The 17,376-nt window shown below is 30.2% G+C and overlaps 1 protein-coding gene across 1 annotated transcript; it reads right to left on the bottom strand.

Annotated features, from left to right (window-relative positions):
* Nucleotides 1-141: 141 nt before the first annotated feature.
* Nucleotides 142-14,096, bottom strand: LOC130448209 (septin-2). The gene is made up of 8 exons (XM_056785481.1): nucleotides 13,818-14,096; nucleotides 5,101-5,353; nucleotides 4,852-5,040; nucleotides 3,694-3,844; nucleotides 3,288-3,453; nucleotides 2,860-3,013; nucleotides 1,361-1,439; nucleotides 142-380 (listed from the first exon to the last, which is right to left on the bottom strand). Exons 1-8 carry the CDS (start codon nucleotides 13,822-13,824, stop codon nucleotides 288-290), a joined length of 1,092 nt encoding a protein of 363 aa, XP_056641459.1. The 5' UTR covers nucleotides 13,825-14,096; the 3' UTR covers nucleotides 142-287.
* Nucleotides 14,097-17,376: the final 3,280 nt, after the last annotated feature.

Below are 17,376 nucleotides of genomic sequence, written 5' to 3'. Positions count from 1 at the left end.
ATTGACTTTACCTTAGATGTTGTTGTCCTGTAAAAGTTTGACGAGCATCGATTTGGCAAAAAAACAAACTGCTTGTACGTTTGTTCACTAGGAAGAAGGATCTGAATACGATTTTTTTAGGAAAAATAAAACGTCTATAAACAAGTTTTTAACTCTATATTTTTTAATAACATATACTGCGCATATAAATATTGTTATAAATATGAAAAAGAAAACAATTGTTTAACTAGACTTCTTTGGTCTTAAAAAATTATACACTAATAAAATTATTAAATAATAATAAAAATCTACACATCGATAATACTTTCGTGTTTTTTATCTTGAGCGTCTACTTTCAATTTTTCTTGCATTTGTTTCAGCATTTCTTGCATCCGACGGATCTGAAGGAATAGAAAAAGAATTTTAACTGTATTGGGTATTTAATGTGATATTAAAGTCACTTATTTGATAAATAAAAACGTATAAATCACAACATCATTTACCACACCTAATCAAGCATTTTTAGAAAACTAAATAACACCACTAAAAAAGTAACTGGATTGGGAGCATAGAATACTATCCATAATAAAATTTGGCTTTGCAAGAACCACTTTTATAATCTTATAAAATTATAAACGGAAACAAAGAATTGTAGAATTATCAACATTTGCAATGTTTGTTTACGTTTCTCACAATAATTCGATATGTCAAAACAGAGCTACCAACTTAAATTTAAATTACTCCTACTTTGAAAGCAAAATTTACTGTAAGGCTTCTCGAAAACTATGATCGGATCAACACAATCAAGATTAAAAAGTTATAAATTCCCATTATATATACTTTCATAACAATTATTAAACAACCAGAATCTATTATTCAATTAAATAGTAATCATGGAAAAATTCTAGCTCGAGCAAAGTGATGGAATCAAATTTTGTAGATATAATTTCAAATTTCCCTCGTTAATTCAACGGAACTTTCGGAAACTGTTATAAAAATCTCGTTCTGTATTAGGATTCACAATCAGATGATAAGTGATTTATCTGACACAGATCATAGTTTCTGAAAAGTGCTTTTATAATGAAATGTTTTGGGCTCCATTGTTCTAACATTTGAGGTTAGAATATGTGGAAAATATTGCGAATCTAGTGGTGCATGTAATTTTAATTTCTTTGTATATAATTTCATAATCATGATTCCCAGTATTACAAAAAATTGAAGTGGACAACATGCGAAATATTTATTTTGTTATTTTAAAGTGATTTTCTACTACCGCATACTTTAATAGTGAGTATCAAATTTTTTTATATAGGTTAATTATAAATTTATTTTTTACGTTCAATTGTACTTTTTCATGTAAACATTTTTCAATTCAACTTACCTCTTCATCTTTTTGAATCAGTAACCTATCCGTTTCGGAAATATCTGATTCATATGGGGTTGAATCTCTTTTGAGTTTCCTATAAAAAGTTTTAAACAACATTAAACAATTTTTAAATAATTTCGATTTGTTTGATCGTTATTTGCAAAAAAGTATCAAAGTTTCATTATCAATCATACAATCAAATTTTGATGAACGTATGTCTTCAAAAACTATATTTTTCAATACGTTACTAATATTCAACAAAAATTCTTAATAATTATCGATACAGGGTTCCCAGCATGACAAACTCTCAAAAATAGTTGCCTTAGAAGCCCAGGAGGTTCAAAATAGTGGCCTAAAGGTCAAAATAGTAATTCAGCTTTATAATAAAAACTCTACAAAAAATATACTTTGGAATTTCACAGTTTTTATCAAATAAAAAGTGTTCTTTTTCCTTTTACCACCTCCTTTTCTTTGTCATCTTTGTAAGTAAACTTTTAAATCAGTTTTAAATTTTCTAACTTAGACTTTCTCTAAGTACAGTTTGATAATACTAAAATAAGTACTTTCTTTAAATGTAATAACTACATTCATTAAATTATTAATTGTTTTTAATTACTGGAATGTTTTCTGATCAGTTTAATTTAAACTACAGTTCTTTTTTATCATTATCCTTTTAAAGTTTTTCCTCCCGAATTATTTTTTGTTGTACCAAATACAATTCATAGGATTTGAGTGCATTTTAGGCTCGTCATCATTTAGCAGCTTGTATCATCTACTGCTGAACATAAGCCTCTCTTAACCTTGACCATTTTGGTCTACCTGGAGCATCTTTGAACCAGTTGTAAGATACCCTTTTCGAATCGTCTGTCCATCACTTCAGTGGTCATCCCCTGTTTCTGTATTCTTTACCTTTGGGACGCCATTCTAGTATTCTCTTTATCCATCTATTAGCTAACCATCTTGAGGCATTTTAGATGTGTAACTCTTTAAATTGCATCTGTAACTTATGTTCTTCTTCATTTCTGGTTTTATTTCTCAATGTCACTCCTAAAATGGACCTCTCCATGGTTCATCAAGTTATTCCTATTTTATTTTTAGTTTTTTTGTCATTGTTAGTGTTTCTAAGCTGTAAGTCAATACTGGGAGGATGCATGGATTTGATCCTTTCATTTGACACATATTGGTATATCTGACTTGAAAATGTGTCTCAAATTGTCCAAGTCAGTCTTATCATTCTGATTAATTTGCAGCTTTGCTTGTGTCTTTCCATTCGAATCTCAAGTCCCAAATATTTGTAGGATGATACTTATTCTATTTCTTTTCCTCCTAACATTGAGTGTCGATTGGGAACTAATATTTGGGAAGCTTTAGTATTATGGGCTTAATTTATTAAACATGTGGTAACAGAGTCTAGGATCTTTTTAGACAGATTTCTTTTGAATAATCACTTTTTAGTCTCCTATGGGAACCCTGAGGTGAGTGATTTACAATTAAGAATTAATTTATAAACTTACCCTCGTTCTCTAGCATGTTGAGAGATTTGCGAGATTGCAGCTGCTCTGAAATTTTCATAATGCACATCTTCTGTAACATCTTTTAAGTCTTGCATATGAGTTGAGATCAACATGGTCCTTAGTTTGATAAAATCGCTGTGTTTTGGGTTTTCGACTATTCATACAATAAAAAGAATTAAAAACCGTCAAATTAACAATAAAAATCTAAAATTGCTCCAAAAAGAACAAAAAATAATCAAAACAAATCTATTTAGTTTCTTAGAAAAGATAAAACAAGTTTAAAGGTTCTTTCATGATCGTTAAAGTAATTATCAACTTAATTAAAACTATAACTATCACTAGACATCAACTGGAACATTTTTTTGGGCATTTTGTATTATTTTTGGAAATATTAGATTTAGATTAAAAATTGTGTCTAAAATACTCACCATCAACTACACCCCATGGGTATTGACGTCCTCTAATCTTCTTTCCGGCTATTTCCAAAGTTGTGTTACTACCAACCACAGCAAATGGGATGCTTGCTTTTAATTCTCTATCTTGTTGTTTGAACTCTTCATCCTCATCACTGTCACATTCAGGGAATTCATACATCTGGAAAATGAGTTTGCAATAAAATATAGGATGTTTCATTTAAAAAATGTAACTTTAATATGGCCCAACATTCTGGAGTACCCTGTAAGAATGTAAATAATTTTATTATATGAAGATTAATGATGTTTATAAACCCTCAAATTTTCAAATTGATATCTCAAAGGACAAACAAGATATTGAACTTTGTCAAACTTATCAATCACCCTGTATATATAAATAAAAATAGAATGAAGTTGTTACCTGAATATCATTGTCTCTAATATCTCTAAGTATGTTCTGTTTTAATTTGGCAACTTCGGATGCTGTTAAGGTATCAGCTTTGGCAATAACAACTACTATATTTACTTTACGATGCAATCTTCTCATTACTTCAAGATCCATTTGCCTCAAACTATAAAAAATAACATGTAATAGCGTCGAAAAATTAAATTTCCAACGTCTCCCGTACGTTATCTTATCGTAATATATTTATTGTTTGTAATACTTGGTGTTATTATTAAATTCCCGCATAAATGATTGTTATATCATCGGCAACGGTTCGAATGTTTCGAGGAAGTTGTTTTATCAGGTATATACAAAATTTTAAACGAGGAAGTTAAATATTAAATACAATGAACTCGGTAATCGAAGGTGACAAACTTAAAAATTCAAAGTAAATAAATTTTTCGAGGAATTTTCATTAAAAAAAAAGATTTAGTTTTGACTGACTAGAGAGATTGAAAACAAACAGTTAAAACCATTGAATAATTTATAAACGGTTTATAATAATCGAGTAGGTACGGGACACACAATACATTGTTTAGAGATGGGAATTTCTACTTAGATATGGCGGTTTGAAAATAACAGCTTTTAAAGGAGGATAATAATTATTTATCATTGGTTAGGTTTACTTCTCTTTATATTATAATTATATTGAAAACTTCCTCTCTCTTTTTCCAATAGTACTATCTCAGTGCAATACCGCTCTCTTTATCTTTAATATTAATTTTATGGTATTATTACGATTAAGAAGGTACGGAACACTCAATACATTATATAGAGATGGAAATGGATAAAAATAACAGCTGAATAGGAGCATATTCACTAGATGACACAATGACCTTGAAAATAAATAATAATTTGATACACGAATAGAAATGAAAATAGAAATTTAGTTTTTATATTTCAATTTGACAAAAACCAGGAACACGAAAAATTATGAAATGCACATTGTTTACAATTTACACCATGTAAAACCTGGCTGTGTGTCTCTCTATATTTTGTAGTTTATCTATGACACTATCGAATGTTTATTATCGAAATACTTTTTAATTAATAAACTTTACTGTTCGCATTGTTTTATATAAAATTAGATTACAATTATACTGAATGTTATAAATTCCAATATTAGTTACATACCTATGTCCCCAAGGTGGTACGAAATATAAACAGCAGTGGACTCTATTGTCTTGCATGTTGCGCCTATTCAAACCACTTTCGTCTGTAAAATATTGACGAAATTGTTCATCGATGTAATTTACACAAGTCTTCCAACTTTCCTCGCAGTTTACAGCGTCTCCGAAACCGGGGGTATCGACTACTGTTAACCTAACAAAAAAATAAGATTAGAGAAAAAGTGCTTCTTGGGTGAGATATGAAAATTGTCACCTTAATTTTACTCCTCTTTCTTCAATTTCCATCGTCTTCTTTTCGATGCTGGTTGTTTTGGAGATCCTTTCGCTGACGTCTGGTACTTTGCGGTTTTTATAGAGATCTTCTAGAAAGAGGCTGTTGAGTAAAGTAGATTTTCCAAGGCCACTTTCACCTACTACCATTAGAGTAAATTCGAAGCCTTTTTTTACGGATTTTCGATGAACTTGGTCGGGTAACGTTGCGAAACCGATATAGTCTCTGTCTTTATCTAAAAAACGAATTCAATTGTTTTGGTTTTTTTTCATCTTTTGGATCTTTTTATATCATTTATTTGAAGATATTTTTCTTAAATTGTTGTAATCCGCAAAAGCAAATTTTTTTCTCAAACTACATATACTAATATAAACATTAACGTGTTAATTGCGTAATTAAATGTTCGCCGCATATGTACCGGTCTTGTGTATAATAAGTACAACGATAATTATATGTACAGAATGTTTGGAAATTAAAATGAGCCCATAAATTTATTTAACACACTTTAAGTTATAAGCAGAGCGTGTTTAGGAAAATAAAATAATTTGACAGTTGCAAAATTGTTTAAATTGATTGTTCTCTAATTAGAAAAAATTTGGGAATTCAAATGGTTTGGTTCTCTTCAGCTTTATAAGTTTTAAAACCGAAATATTCGAAGAATTGATTACGTACACTATTACAAGTTACACAAGTTAACGAGTTCTATTGGTTTGGTCTTTTTCAGCCTTGTGCCACTAATTAGATAAATTTTATATTTTCAACTACGCTCTCTAGTAGTAGACCCTGAAAATAATTTCCACGTATTTCTCGGGACCAATTTTGTTATATTTCTTTCCTGGAGCTTTAATATCATTCGTTCTTGAGATATGTACTACAGCAGTTATTAGGTGGCCATCCGGCATGCATGCTATTGACAATGTTTGAAAAATTTACGAGCTCAATTGGTTTGGTTCTTTTCAGCCTTCTATGTTACAATCATGAAAATTGAAAAAGCGAAACTGTCAATAATTGTTAACACGCACTATTGACGCTACGTAAAAAATTCAGTACCTCAACTGGTTTGGCTCTTTTCAGCTTGTTAAAAACGAAATTGTCAATTGTTTTAAAATTTAATTTCATACACTATTGGCACTACATAAAAATATACAAGGTCAACTGGTTTGATTCTTTTCAGTCTTCTATTAAGAAATTATGAAGATTTACGGGCTCAATTGGTTTGGTTCTTTTCAGCCTTCTATGTTACAATCATGAAAATTGAAAAAGCGAAACTGTCAATAATTGTTAACACGCACTATTGACGCTACGTAAAAAATTCAGTACCTCAACTGGTTTGGCTCTTTTCAGCTTGTTAAAAACGAAATTGTCAATTGTTTTAAAATTTAATTTCATACACTATTGGCACTACATAAAAATATACAAGGTCAACTGGTTTGATTCTTTTCAGTCTTCTATTAAGAAATTATGAAGATTTACGGGCTCAATTGGTTTGGTTCTTTTCAGCCTTCTATGTTACAATCATGAAAATTGAAAAAGCGAAACTGTCAATAATTGTTGACACGCACTATTGACGCTACGTAAAAAATTCAGTATCTCAACTGGTTTGGCTCTTTTCGGCTTGTTAAAAACGAAATTGTCAATTGTTTTAAAATTTAATTTCATACACTATTGGCACTACATAAAAATATACAAGGTCAACTGGTTTGATTCTTTTCAGTCTTCTATTAAGAAATTATGAAGATTTACGAGCTCAATTGGTTTGGTTCTTTTCAGCCTTCTATGTTACAATCATGAAAATTGAAAAAGCGAAACTGTCAATAATTGTTGACAGGCACTTTTGACGCTACATAAAAAATTCAGTATCTCAACTGGTTTAGCTCTTTTCAGTTTGTTAAAAACGAAATTGTCAATTGTTTTAAAATTTAATTTCCTACACTATTGGCACTACATAAAAATATACAAGGTCAACTGGTTTGATTCTTTTCAGTCTTCTATTAAGAAATTATGAAGATTTACGAGCTCAATTGGTTTGGTTCTTTTCAGCCTTCTATGTTACAATCATGAAAATTGAAAAAGCGAAACTGTCAATAATTGTTAACACGCACTTTTGACGCTACGTAAAAAATTCAGTATCTCAACTGGTTTGGCTCTTTTCAGCCTTTCAAAAACGAAATTGTCAATTGTTTTAAAATTTAATTTCATACACTATTGGCACTACATAAAAATATACAAGGTCAACTGGTTTGATTCTTTTCAGTCTTCTATTAAGAAATTATGAAGATTTACGAGCTCAATTGGTTTGGTTCTTTTCAGCCTTCTATGTTACAATCATGAAAATTGAAAAAGCGAAACTGTCAATAATTGTTAACACGCACTATTGACGCTACATAAAAAATTCAGTATCTCAACTGGTTTAGCTCTTTTCAGTTTGTTAAAAACGAAATTGTCAATTGTTTTAAAATTTAATTTCCTACACTATTGGCACTACATAAAAATATACAAGGTCAACTGGTTTGATTCTTTTCAGTCTTCTATTAAGAAATTATGAAGATTTACGGGCTCAATTGGTTTGGTTCTTTTCAGCCTTCTATGTTACAATCATGAAAATTGAAAAAGCGAAACTGTCAATAATTGTTAACACGCACTTTTGACGCTACGTAAAAAATTCAGTATCTCAACTGGTTTGGCTCTTTTCGGCTTGTTAAAAACGAAATTGTCAATTGTTTTAAAATTTAATTTCATACACTATTGGCACTACATAAAAATATACAAGGTCAACTGGTTTGATTCTTTTCAGTCTTCTATTAAGAAATTATGAAGATTTACGAGCTCAATTGGTTTGGTTCTTTTCAGCCTTCTATGTTACAATCATGAAAATTGAAAAAGCGAAACTGTCAATAATTGTTAACACGCACTATTGACGCTACATAAAAAATTCAGTACCTCAATTGGTTTGGCTCTTTTCAGCCTTTCAAAAACGAAATTGTCAATTGTTTTAAAATTTAATTTCATACACTATTGGCACTACATAAAAATATACAAGGTCAACTGGTTTGATTCTTTTCAGTCTTCTATTAAGAAATTATGAAGATTTACGAGCTCAATTGGTTTGGTTCTTTTCAGCCTTCTATGTTACAATCATGAAAATTGAAAAAGCGAAACTGTCAATAATTGTTAACACGCACTATTGACGCTACATAAAAAATTCAGTATCTCAACTGGTTTAGCTCTTTTCAGTTTGTTAAAAACGAAATTGTCAATTGTTTTAAAATTTAATTTCCTACACTATTGGCACTACATAAAAATATACAAGGTCAACTGGTTTGATTCTTTTCAGTCTTCTATTAAGAAATTATGAAGATTTACGAGCTCAATTGGTTTGGTTCTTTTCAGCCTTCTATGTTACAATCATGAAAATTGAAAAAGCGAAACTGTCAATAATTGTTAACACGCACTTTTGACGCTACGTAAAAAATTCAGTATCTCAACTGGTTTGGCTCTTTTCAGCCTTTCAAAAACGAAATTGTCAATTGTTTTAAAATTTAATTTCATACACTATTGGCACTACATAAAAATATACAAGGTCAACTGGTTTGATTCTTTTCAGTCTTCTATTAAGAAATTATGAAAATTTACGAGCTCAATTGGTTTGGTTCTTTTCAGCCTTCTATGTTACAATCATGAAAATTGAAAAAGCGAAACTGTCAATAATTGTTGACACGCACTATTGACGCTACGTAAAAAATTCAGTACCTCAACTGGTTTGGCTCTTTTCAGCTTGTTAAAAACGAAATTGTCAATTGTTTTAAAATTTAATTTCATACACTATTGGCACTACATAAAAATATACAAGGTCAACTGGTTTGATTCTTTTCAGTCTTCTATTAAGAAATTATGAAAATTTACGAGCTCAATTGGTTTGGTTCTTTTCAGCCTTCTATGTTACAATCATGAAAATTGAAAAAGCGAAACTGTCAATAATTGTTAACACGCACTATTGACGCTACGTAAAAAATTCAGTATCTCAACTGGTTTGGCTCTTTTCGGCTTGTTAAAAACGAAATTGTCAATTGTTTTAAAATTTAATTTCATACACTATTGGCACTACATAAAAATATACAAGGTCAACTGGTTTGATTCTCTTCAGTCTTCTATTAAGAAATTATGAAAATTTACGAGCTCAATTGGTTTGGTTCTTTTCAGCCTTCTATGTTACAATCATGAAAATTGAAAAAGCGAAACTGTCAATAATTGTTAACACGCACTATTGACGCTACGTAAAAAATTCAGTACCTCAACTGGTTTGGCTCTTTTCAGCTTGTTAAAAACGAAATTGTCAATTGTTTTAAAATTTAATTTCATACACTATTGGCACTATATAAAAATATACAAGGTCAACTGGTTTGATTCTTTTCAGTCTTCTATTAAGAAATTATGAAAATTTACGAGCTCAATTGGTTTGGTTCTTTTCAGCCTTCTATGTTACAATCATGAAAATTGAAAAAGCGAAACTGTCAATAATTGTTAACACGCACTATTGACGCTACGTAAAAAATTCAGTACCTCAACTGGTTTGGCTCTTTTCAGCTTGTTAAAAACGAAATTGTCAATTGTTTTAAAATTTAATTTCATACACTATTGGCACTACATAAAAATATACAAGGTCAACTGGTTTGATTCTTTTCAGTCTTCTATTAAGAAATTATGAAGATTTACGGGCTCAATTGGTTTGGTTCTTTTCAGCCTTCTATGTTACAATCATGAAAATTGAAAAAGCGAAACTGTCAATAATTGTTGACACGCACTATTGACGCTACGTAAAAAATTCAGTATCTCAACTGGTTTGGCTCTTTTCGGCTTGTTAAAAACGAAATTGTCAATTGTTTTAAAATTTAATTTCATACACTATTGGCACTACATAAAAATATACAAGGTCAACTGGTTTGATTCTTTTCAGTCTTCTATTAAGAAATTATGAAGATTTACGAGCTCAATTGGTTTGGTTCTTTTCAGCCTTCTATGTTACAATCATGAAAATTGAAAAAGCGAAACTGTCAATAATTGTTGACAGGCACTTTTGACGCTACATAAAAAATTCAGTATCTCAACTGGTTTAGCTCTTTTCAGTTTGTTAAAAACGAAATTGTCAATTGTTTTAAAATTTAATTTCCTACACTATTGGCACTACATAAAAATATACAAGGTCAACTGGTTTGATTCTTTTCAGTCTTCTATTAAGAAATTATGAAGATTTACGAGCTCAATTGGTTTGGTTCTTTTCAGCCTTCTATGTTACAATCATGAAAATTGAAAAAGCGAAACTGTCAATAATTGTTAACACGCACTTTTGACGCTACGTAAAAAATTCAGTATCTCAACTGGTTTGGCTCTTTTCAGCCTTTCAAAAACGAAATTGTCAATTGTTTTAAAATTTAATTTCATACACTATTGGCACTACATAAAAATATACAAGGTCAACTGGTTTGATTCTTTTCAGTCTTCTATTAAGAAATTATGAAGATTTACGAGCTCAATTGGTTTGGTTCTTTTCAGCCTTCTATGTTACAATCATGAAAATTGAAAAAGCGAAACTGTCAATAATTGTTAACACGCACTATTGACGCTACATAAAAAATTCAGTATCTCAACTGGTTTAGCTCTTTTCAGTTTGTTAAAAACGAAATTGTCAATTGTTTTAAAATTTAATTTCCTACACTATTGGCACTACATAAAAATATACAAGGTCAACTGGTTTGATTCTTTTCAGTCTTCTATTAAGAAATTATGAAGATTTACGAGCTCAATTGGTTTGGTTCTTTTCAGCCTTCTATGTTACAATCATGAAAATTGAAAAAGCGAAACTGTCAATAATTGTTAACACGCACTTTTGACGCTACGTAAAAAATTCAGTATCTCAACTGGTTTGGCTCTTTTCAGCCTTTCAAAAACGAAATTGTCAATTGTTTTAAAATTTAATTTCATACACTATTGGCACTACATAAAAATATACAAGGTCAACTGGTTTGATTCTTTTCAGTCTTCTATTAAGAAATTATGAAAATTTACGAGCTCAATTGGTTTGGTTCTTTTCAGCCTTCTATTTTATAGTCATGAAAATTGAAAAGCGAAACTGTCAATAATTGTTAACACGCACTATTGACGCTACATAAAAAATTCAGTACCTCAATTGGTTTGGCTCTTTTCAGCCTTTCAAAAACGAAATTGTCAATTATTTTCAAATAATGACGATGTATACAAAATTTATAAAAGTTCAAATGGTTTGGTTCTTTTCAGACTTCCAATTTAAAAACAAAATAGATAGTGTATAACATTTTTTCTTTATGGTAAACATATTTACTTGACAGTTTGTTTTATATAACTTTATTTGTTGATATCATTTCATGAGGAATATGCAGTTGATGCATTCTCGGTAAAAATTCTTCTATTTTCAAGAGATATCGATTTCATTTCAGAGAACATTAATCAACACTCAGTTTTCATCTTCACTCAGCAATTTCTTAATTTTGAAATAACTGTTTATATACAGAATGTCTCGGCAATTAATGCTCAAATTAATATCAAAATAAAAACTTACGTTTAGCTATAATTATATACTATACTCACAACTAGACATGGCGATCTGTAATCGATTAATCGATTCCTCGAACAAAATACATCGATTTTTTAAATGTATTCGCAATGGAATCGGCTTAAACTAAGAATTCTCGCAAGAACAACAAACTTTATTTATATATAATAAGTATAAAATAGTAGAGATTGTTTATCATGGCGGTTTTCTTGTTTTTAATACAGACTTGCGAAAAAATCAATTTTGGGAATCGATCTTTCAGGCATCGATATTGTTATGAATCGATTCATCAAGTTGCGATTCGAATCAATGTAAAAATCGATCTTTTTTGGAAAAAATCGCCATTTCTACTCACAGTTTACGTAACAGTACAAACCAATCGACGTTCAAGGTGTTTGGTAACGTCAAAAGGGCACGACGGGGCAACTAATGTGCCTAACGGCGAGTTAGAGTGCTTGTCAAGGATGCTTTAACTGAATGACAAGTGAAATGATGTTAAAAATTAAATTATTTGATTCTAAAAATAAAATTACTCGAAAAATCTCTGCTTGTTATTTTTTTTTCTAATTTCGAAACATGCCTCGTGTAACTACTTGTATTAATGAATTATTTCAAATTTTAGTTCGCGGAATTCTAATTATAAATAATGATTTATTAGCAAACAAGCAATTCAACTCGATAAAATACCCTCGATAGTTTGATAGTATCATAAATAAATGCCCTACATAAATTCATAGAAAACGTTGTACGTATGTTAACGGTTTTTAAATTTATTTCGTAAATAAATGATAGAAATGAAAGTATATTATGTAACGAACGGTATAATATAGAAAGAAATGTCATAAATGACAAAAACAGTGATTATTTATCAATATATTAACCATCTATTTCCATATACTATAAATGTATATAGTTATTTACCAAAAAAGTTAACTCCAACCCTGTATATTTCTCACATATATGAAACTGAGGGAACAAAATTTTGATACTCGATTTCTCAATCGATTCATGTCAAAAATAAATCGAAATCTCGAGCGTGTCAAATTTAAAGTGTTGAGAACCGGCAACAAGGTGAAAGATGTACAGTCCGCGGAAGAACCAACTGTCAGCAGTGGCATGATCAGAGAGGTTAGAAATACAATAAAATTATAATTTATGATTAAGTAAATTAAATAATTTATTGTTTATAGTGCGAAGAAAAATATATTATTATAGAAAAAAAAAATTTAATGTTTATTTCACGAACATTTTTATACGACGATTCGTTTATGTAGTTTCATTTTGATTACAGCAAAATTGCTATTTCCTACTTAGAATCGCTTAAAAATTTTATTTGTATCAAAGGCTTTACGTAACTAGAAATTTCATTGGGTTTATTAGAGCTGAAACGAAATTAATTTGAACTCGTTTAATTGGATTTTTCACGATAAGCATAAACAGTTCCGTACAAAACTTAAATAAAGTCAAATCGTACTTATCGTGACGTGTTTCAGTGTAAAAAATGGTAAATAACTTTATATTTTATATCTGTTTGTAATCTAAATGAATCACACTGTATGTATCATTATATTTTTGTTTTGTTTTGATAAAAAAAAACTAGAAATAAACTGTATGGAATTCTCGTAAGTACATCGTAAACATTTAAAATTATAAATATTTTATTATTTCATATTTTAAAACGAGACGCCACTGGTATTCAACGCATTATACAACGATTATACAGAATCCACTGAAAATGGGGATTTAAAAATTAACAAACGATTCAAATTCGTTATTAATAGCAAAACTAGTCTTCTTTAAATGTCAAACATGTTAAATATCTCGTTTATGATAATTTCTTTAGTTACTAAAATAAATTTCATCTACAAAATATGCCATATCATGTCAAAAAAGTGTTGAATATAATTATTACTTTGAATTAGAAATATTTTGTCTGCAAACAGATAATTAATAAAGTAAAGTATTAAAAATTAATATTTGCGTTACCTTTATTAACAAATTAGTTATTTTTATAACATAATTATTAAAATAGAGGTACCGATTTATATAGACAACAGCTCTTTATAACTAGGTAACAAATAACAAAAACATTAACACTTATTTTCACATTTACCTGACATTTTAAAAACACGCACCAAACACACAGACGAAACACAATTTTCTAATTCAACTTCCCGCCACGTACTGACAAAACCGTGTTTTGATGGTAACTAAGTACCAAGTACTCGTTTCTATATTTACTATTTGAACATTTTCTATGTTTAATATTCACTAGAAGTACCTAAACGGCGTTCGTACACAATTTTAATTTCATTTCGTGACTAGATGGGCGAGAGAATGCTGCTCGGGTTTCGGTTCGAAACGATTCGATGTAGCGGACCAGTGGATCTGTACAAAACAGAACCGGGCTTGGATATTATTTTGAAAATGAGTTTTTCGACAAATTTGATTTGAGAATTCCACATTTGAGTGTGAGATCGATTAATCTACAATATTGTATTATTCTTCTTACTTATTTACATTCTTTCTATTCGTTCGTAAACAAATAAATAAATACACCTTCCTAGAAATTATTCAAAAGGAACAATGTAAATAAACCGATGCTATAAAAACAAAGATCGAACGAATTCCGGATACTTCATCAAAAGCGCCGCCTTCGCCGAATTTTAGAATTTACTATATCTGAACCATCTCTAGAGTTTTGCTGTCTTATTTTGACATTATTTCGGGATAAAATTAGTTTTGCCAGCCTTTTTGATATTTATTTCTTTCAAAATAACGGCACGACAAAATATTTCACAAAGAAAGTTATGAACTTTTCTATGATGTAAACAAAATTAAATATTTTTGATACTGACAATAATGGTGTTGTGAAAATGGCGCCTCGTATTTTGTTTATCAATTTTGATTAAACTTTTTTGATAATATTATGAATTTTTATTCAAAGTTCTTCAAATTCAAATAAAAATCCCCAATTTTTCAGTAAACATCTTATTTTAAATGCAACCCCCCGTATATTGAATATTTTTTGGATTATTTAGAAAATTCTAGCCAAATTTATTTAGATTTATCACAAAAACTAACGATAAACATAAAATAATTCTATTTTACAAATTTTTAAATTATTTCGAGATTACTTAATCCGATTCTGTCGGGATGATCAAAATAGTTCCGAACAGTTCCGAAATAAGAGGGTGTATTTTCTTGTAGTTCCGTGCTTTTGTGTACGCGGATTGCGAATTTGAATCGATCAATAATACGTCCATGTAGCGCTTGTTTGCTAGATTTTGACAGTCCCTCTTCTTTTTTTTCTCCCCTACACCTGTATCGTAAGCCACGTAAGCCCTGCCGTATACAAAGGAGATAAGGGCACTCGGACAATGAGCTCGTTGACATGGCGATATTATTCATCAGACTTTATTTCTTTTATACACATATCTGAATCATTTAGATACTACATACACTTTACTCAGCTGTTCAAAAACGGAGGGAATAAATGAAATAATAAGCGAAAGATAAGAGGCGGGGGGAAATGAAAAGAATGGTGGCAAAACTTACCGGTTACATGACGCCATGTATTTAATTCTCAGATTTATGTTGTACGAGATGTTAATGAAATAACTATTTTGTTAAATTCTAAATACTAGATTGGGTGCAAATGATGTAGATCGTATTAAATCTTGTATACAAGCACAAGATTTTTGTAGGTTATAATACATAGACAAATTAATATAATACACCAGTGGCGTAGTTTTTATTTCTTGAAAAATCCTCATTTGTATATAATAATTATAAAATTCTAAATATCATAGACAATTGAATTTTTTTAACTGTTTGTGAACATTTTTATTTTACCAGAGACGTACTCGTATATTTTACTCATTCCAAATCTAATTTTTGTGATAAAATTCAATAAAATAATTTGTTTATGACAAAATAATCGATATAGTTAATATAAAATAAATTTATATCGAGTGTTTTGACAATAATATTTCTAGTTTTTATCTCAGGAACCTACTAACTAATCAAAATTGATATGAAACAAATCGAAGAGAAATTATAATAAGACAACTGATATACTGCAACTGTTTAATGCTAATTTTAAGTTGGTCTCACTTCATCTGGTAATTTGATGCTGTTAACTGACTTTGAATGTTTATTAACATAACAAATTGTAAGGAACCTTCTTATTAACAAGAAAGATGTCATACAGAATGTTAAAAATAATAAAATACTGTCTGTTACGTGTCTGTATGTTTATGTCTATATATTAGTGGGTGGTCAGATTAAAATAAGTTGTTCTATACATAACTTACGTATTATCGGTATACACTGTATTCCTTGTATACAGGGTATACAAGGAATCGGGTTATAGCACTATATACTATAACACAAAAAATCTCCTTCTACTTACAACAGTTTTTTTTCCGGAAAACTTGTTAATAGCTTACACTTTAATACTATTATCGTATGAAATCGTCCTAAATAAGTAGTTCGCAAATTCGGGGGGAAAAAAAAGATTTTACTCGGTACCTAACCCACCGTGTATTACGCTGCACTCATCACAGCGAACTTCTCCAGGTATATCGAGACAAAGTATTTATGACCGCTGGGTCTATAACGTCCATTCGTCAACTGACATATACCGTGAAGCCTGTCCTGTTCGAACAACAAGAAAGAGCGCGCAGATTACGTTCGTCTATCACAAACGATTCGGAATCGTTTATCGGTAAGGTAAGTGGATTATTCGACTGGTTCTTTTAAATGAATGGTCGCATTTCGATTGCATACACCTATTTTTGTATGTGTAATTGTTTTTACAGTATTCCCGATACGTCAATTTTCTATGCATCCACTTTAATGCACTGAATTGGGCATTCTAAACCGTTTTTAGTTAGGTTACGAATCGGTTAGGTTAGTTTGGGAATCGCTTAAGCTGGGTTAAAGCTATGAATCGGTTAAGTTGGGTTAGGAAATGGCTACGTTAGTTTAGAAATCGGTAAAGTTAAGTTAGGAATCGGTTACATTAGGTTATGTATCGGTTAGATTAGGTTATGAATCGGTTAGATTAGGTTATGAGTCGGTTAGATTAGGTTATGAATCGGTTAGATTAGGTTATGTATCGGTTAGGCAGGGTTATGAATCGGTTAGATTAGATTATGAATCGGTTAGATTAGGTTAAGAGTCGGTTAGATTAGGTTATGAATCGGTTAGATTAGGTTATGAATCGGTTAGATTAGGTTATGAGTCTGTTAGATTAGGTTATGAATCGGTTAGATTAGGTTATGAATCGGTTAGATTAGGTTATGAATTGGTTAGATTAGGTTATGTATCGGTTAGATTAGGTTATAAATCGGTTAGATTAGGTTATGAATCGGTTAGATTAGGTTATGAATTGGTTAGATTAGGTTATGAATCGGTTAGATTAGGTTATGAATTGGTTAGATTAGGCTATGAATCGGTTAAGTTGGGTTAGGAATCGGTAAAGTTAAGTTAGGAATCGGTTAGATTAGGTTATGAGTCGGTTAGATTAGGTTATGTATTGGTTAGGCTAGGAATTGGCTACGTTAGTTTAGAAATCGATAAAGTTAGGTTAGGAATAGGTTAGGTTAGTTTGGGAATTGCTTAAGCTGGCTTAAAGCTATGAATCGGTTAAGTTGGGTTAGGAAATG

Source organism: Diorhabda sublineata, chromosome 8 (genome assembly GCF_026230105.1).
Source record: "Diorhabda sublineata isolate icDioSubl1.1 chromosome 8, icDioSubl1.1, whole genome shotgun sequence".
In the NCBI taxonomy this organism is placed as follows: Eukaryota; Metazoa; Arthropoda; class Insecta; order Coleoptera; family Chrysomelidae; genus Diorhabda; species Diorhabda sublineata.
Note: the sequence above shows the minus strand (reverse complement) of the source record. Positions and strands in the feature narration are given on the sequence as shown.

What these genes read in the sequence shown, in the direction of transcription:
- LOC130448209 (XM_056785481.1), bottom strand. An exon ending in CCCATGGGGTGTAGTTGATG is followed by an intron (nt 3,014 to 3,287) that starts GTGAGTATTTTA and finishes TTGTATGAATAG; the next exon opens with TCGAAAACCCAAAACACAGC. An exon ending in CAACATGCTAGAGAACGAGG is followed by an intron (nt 1,440 to 2,859) that starts GTAAGTTTATAA and finishes AACTTTTTATAG; the next exon opens with GAAACTCAAAAGAGATTCAA.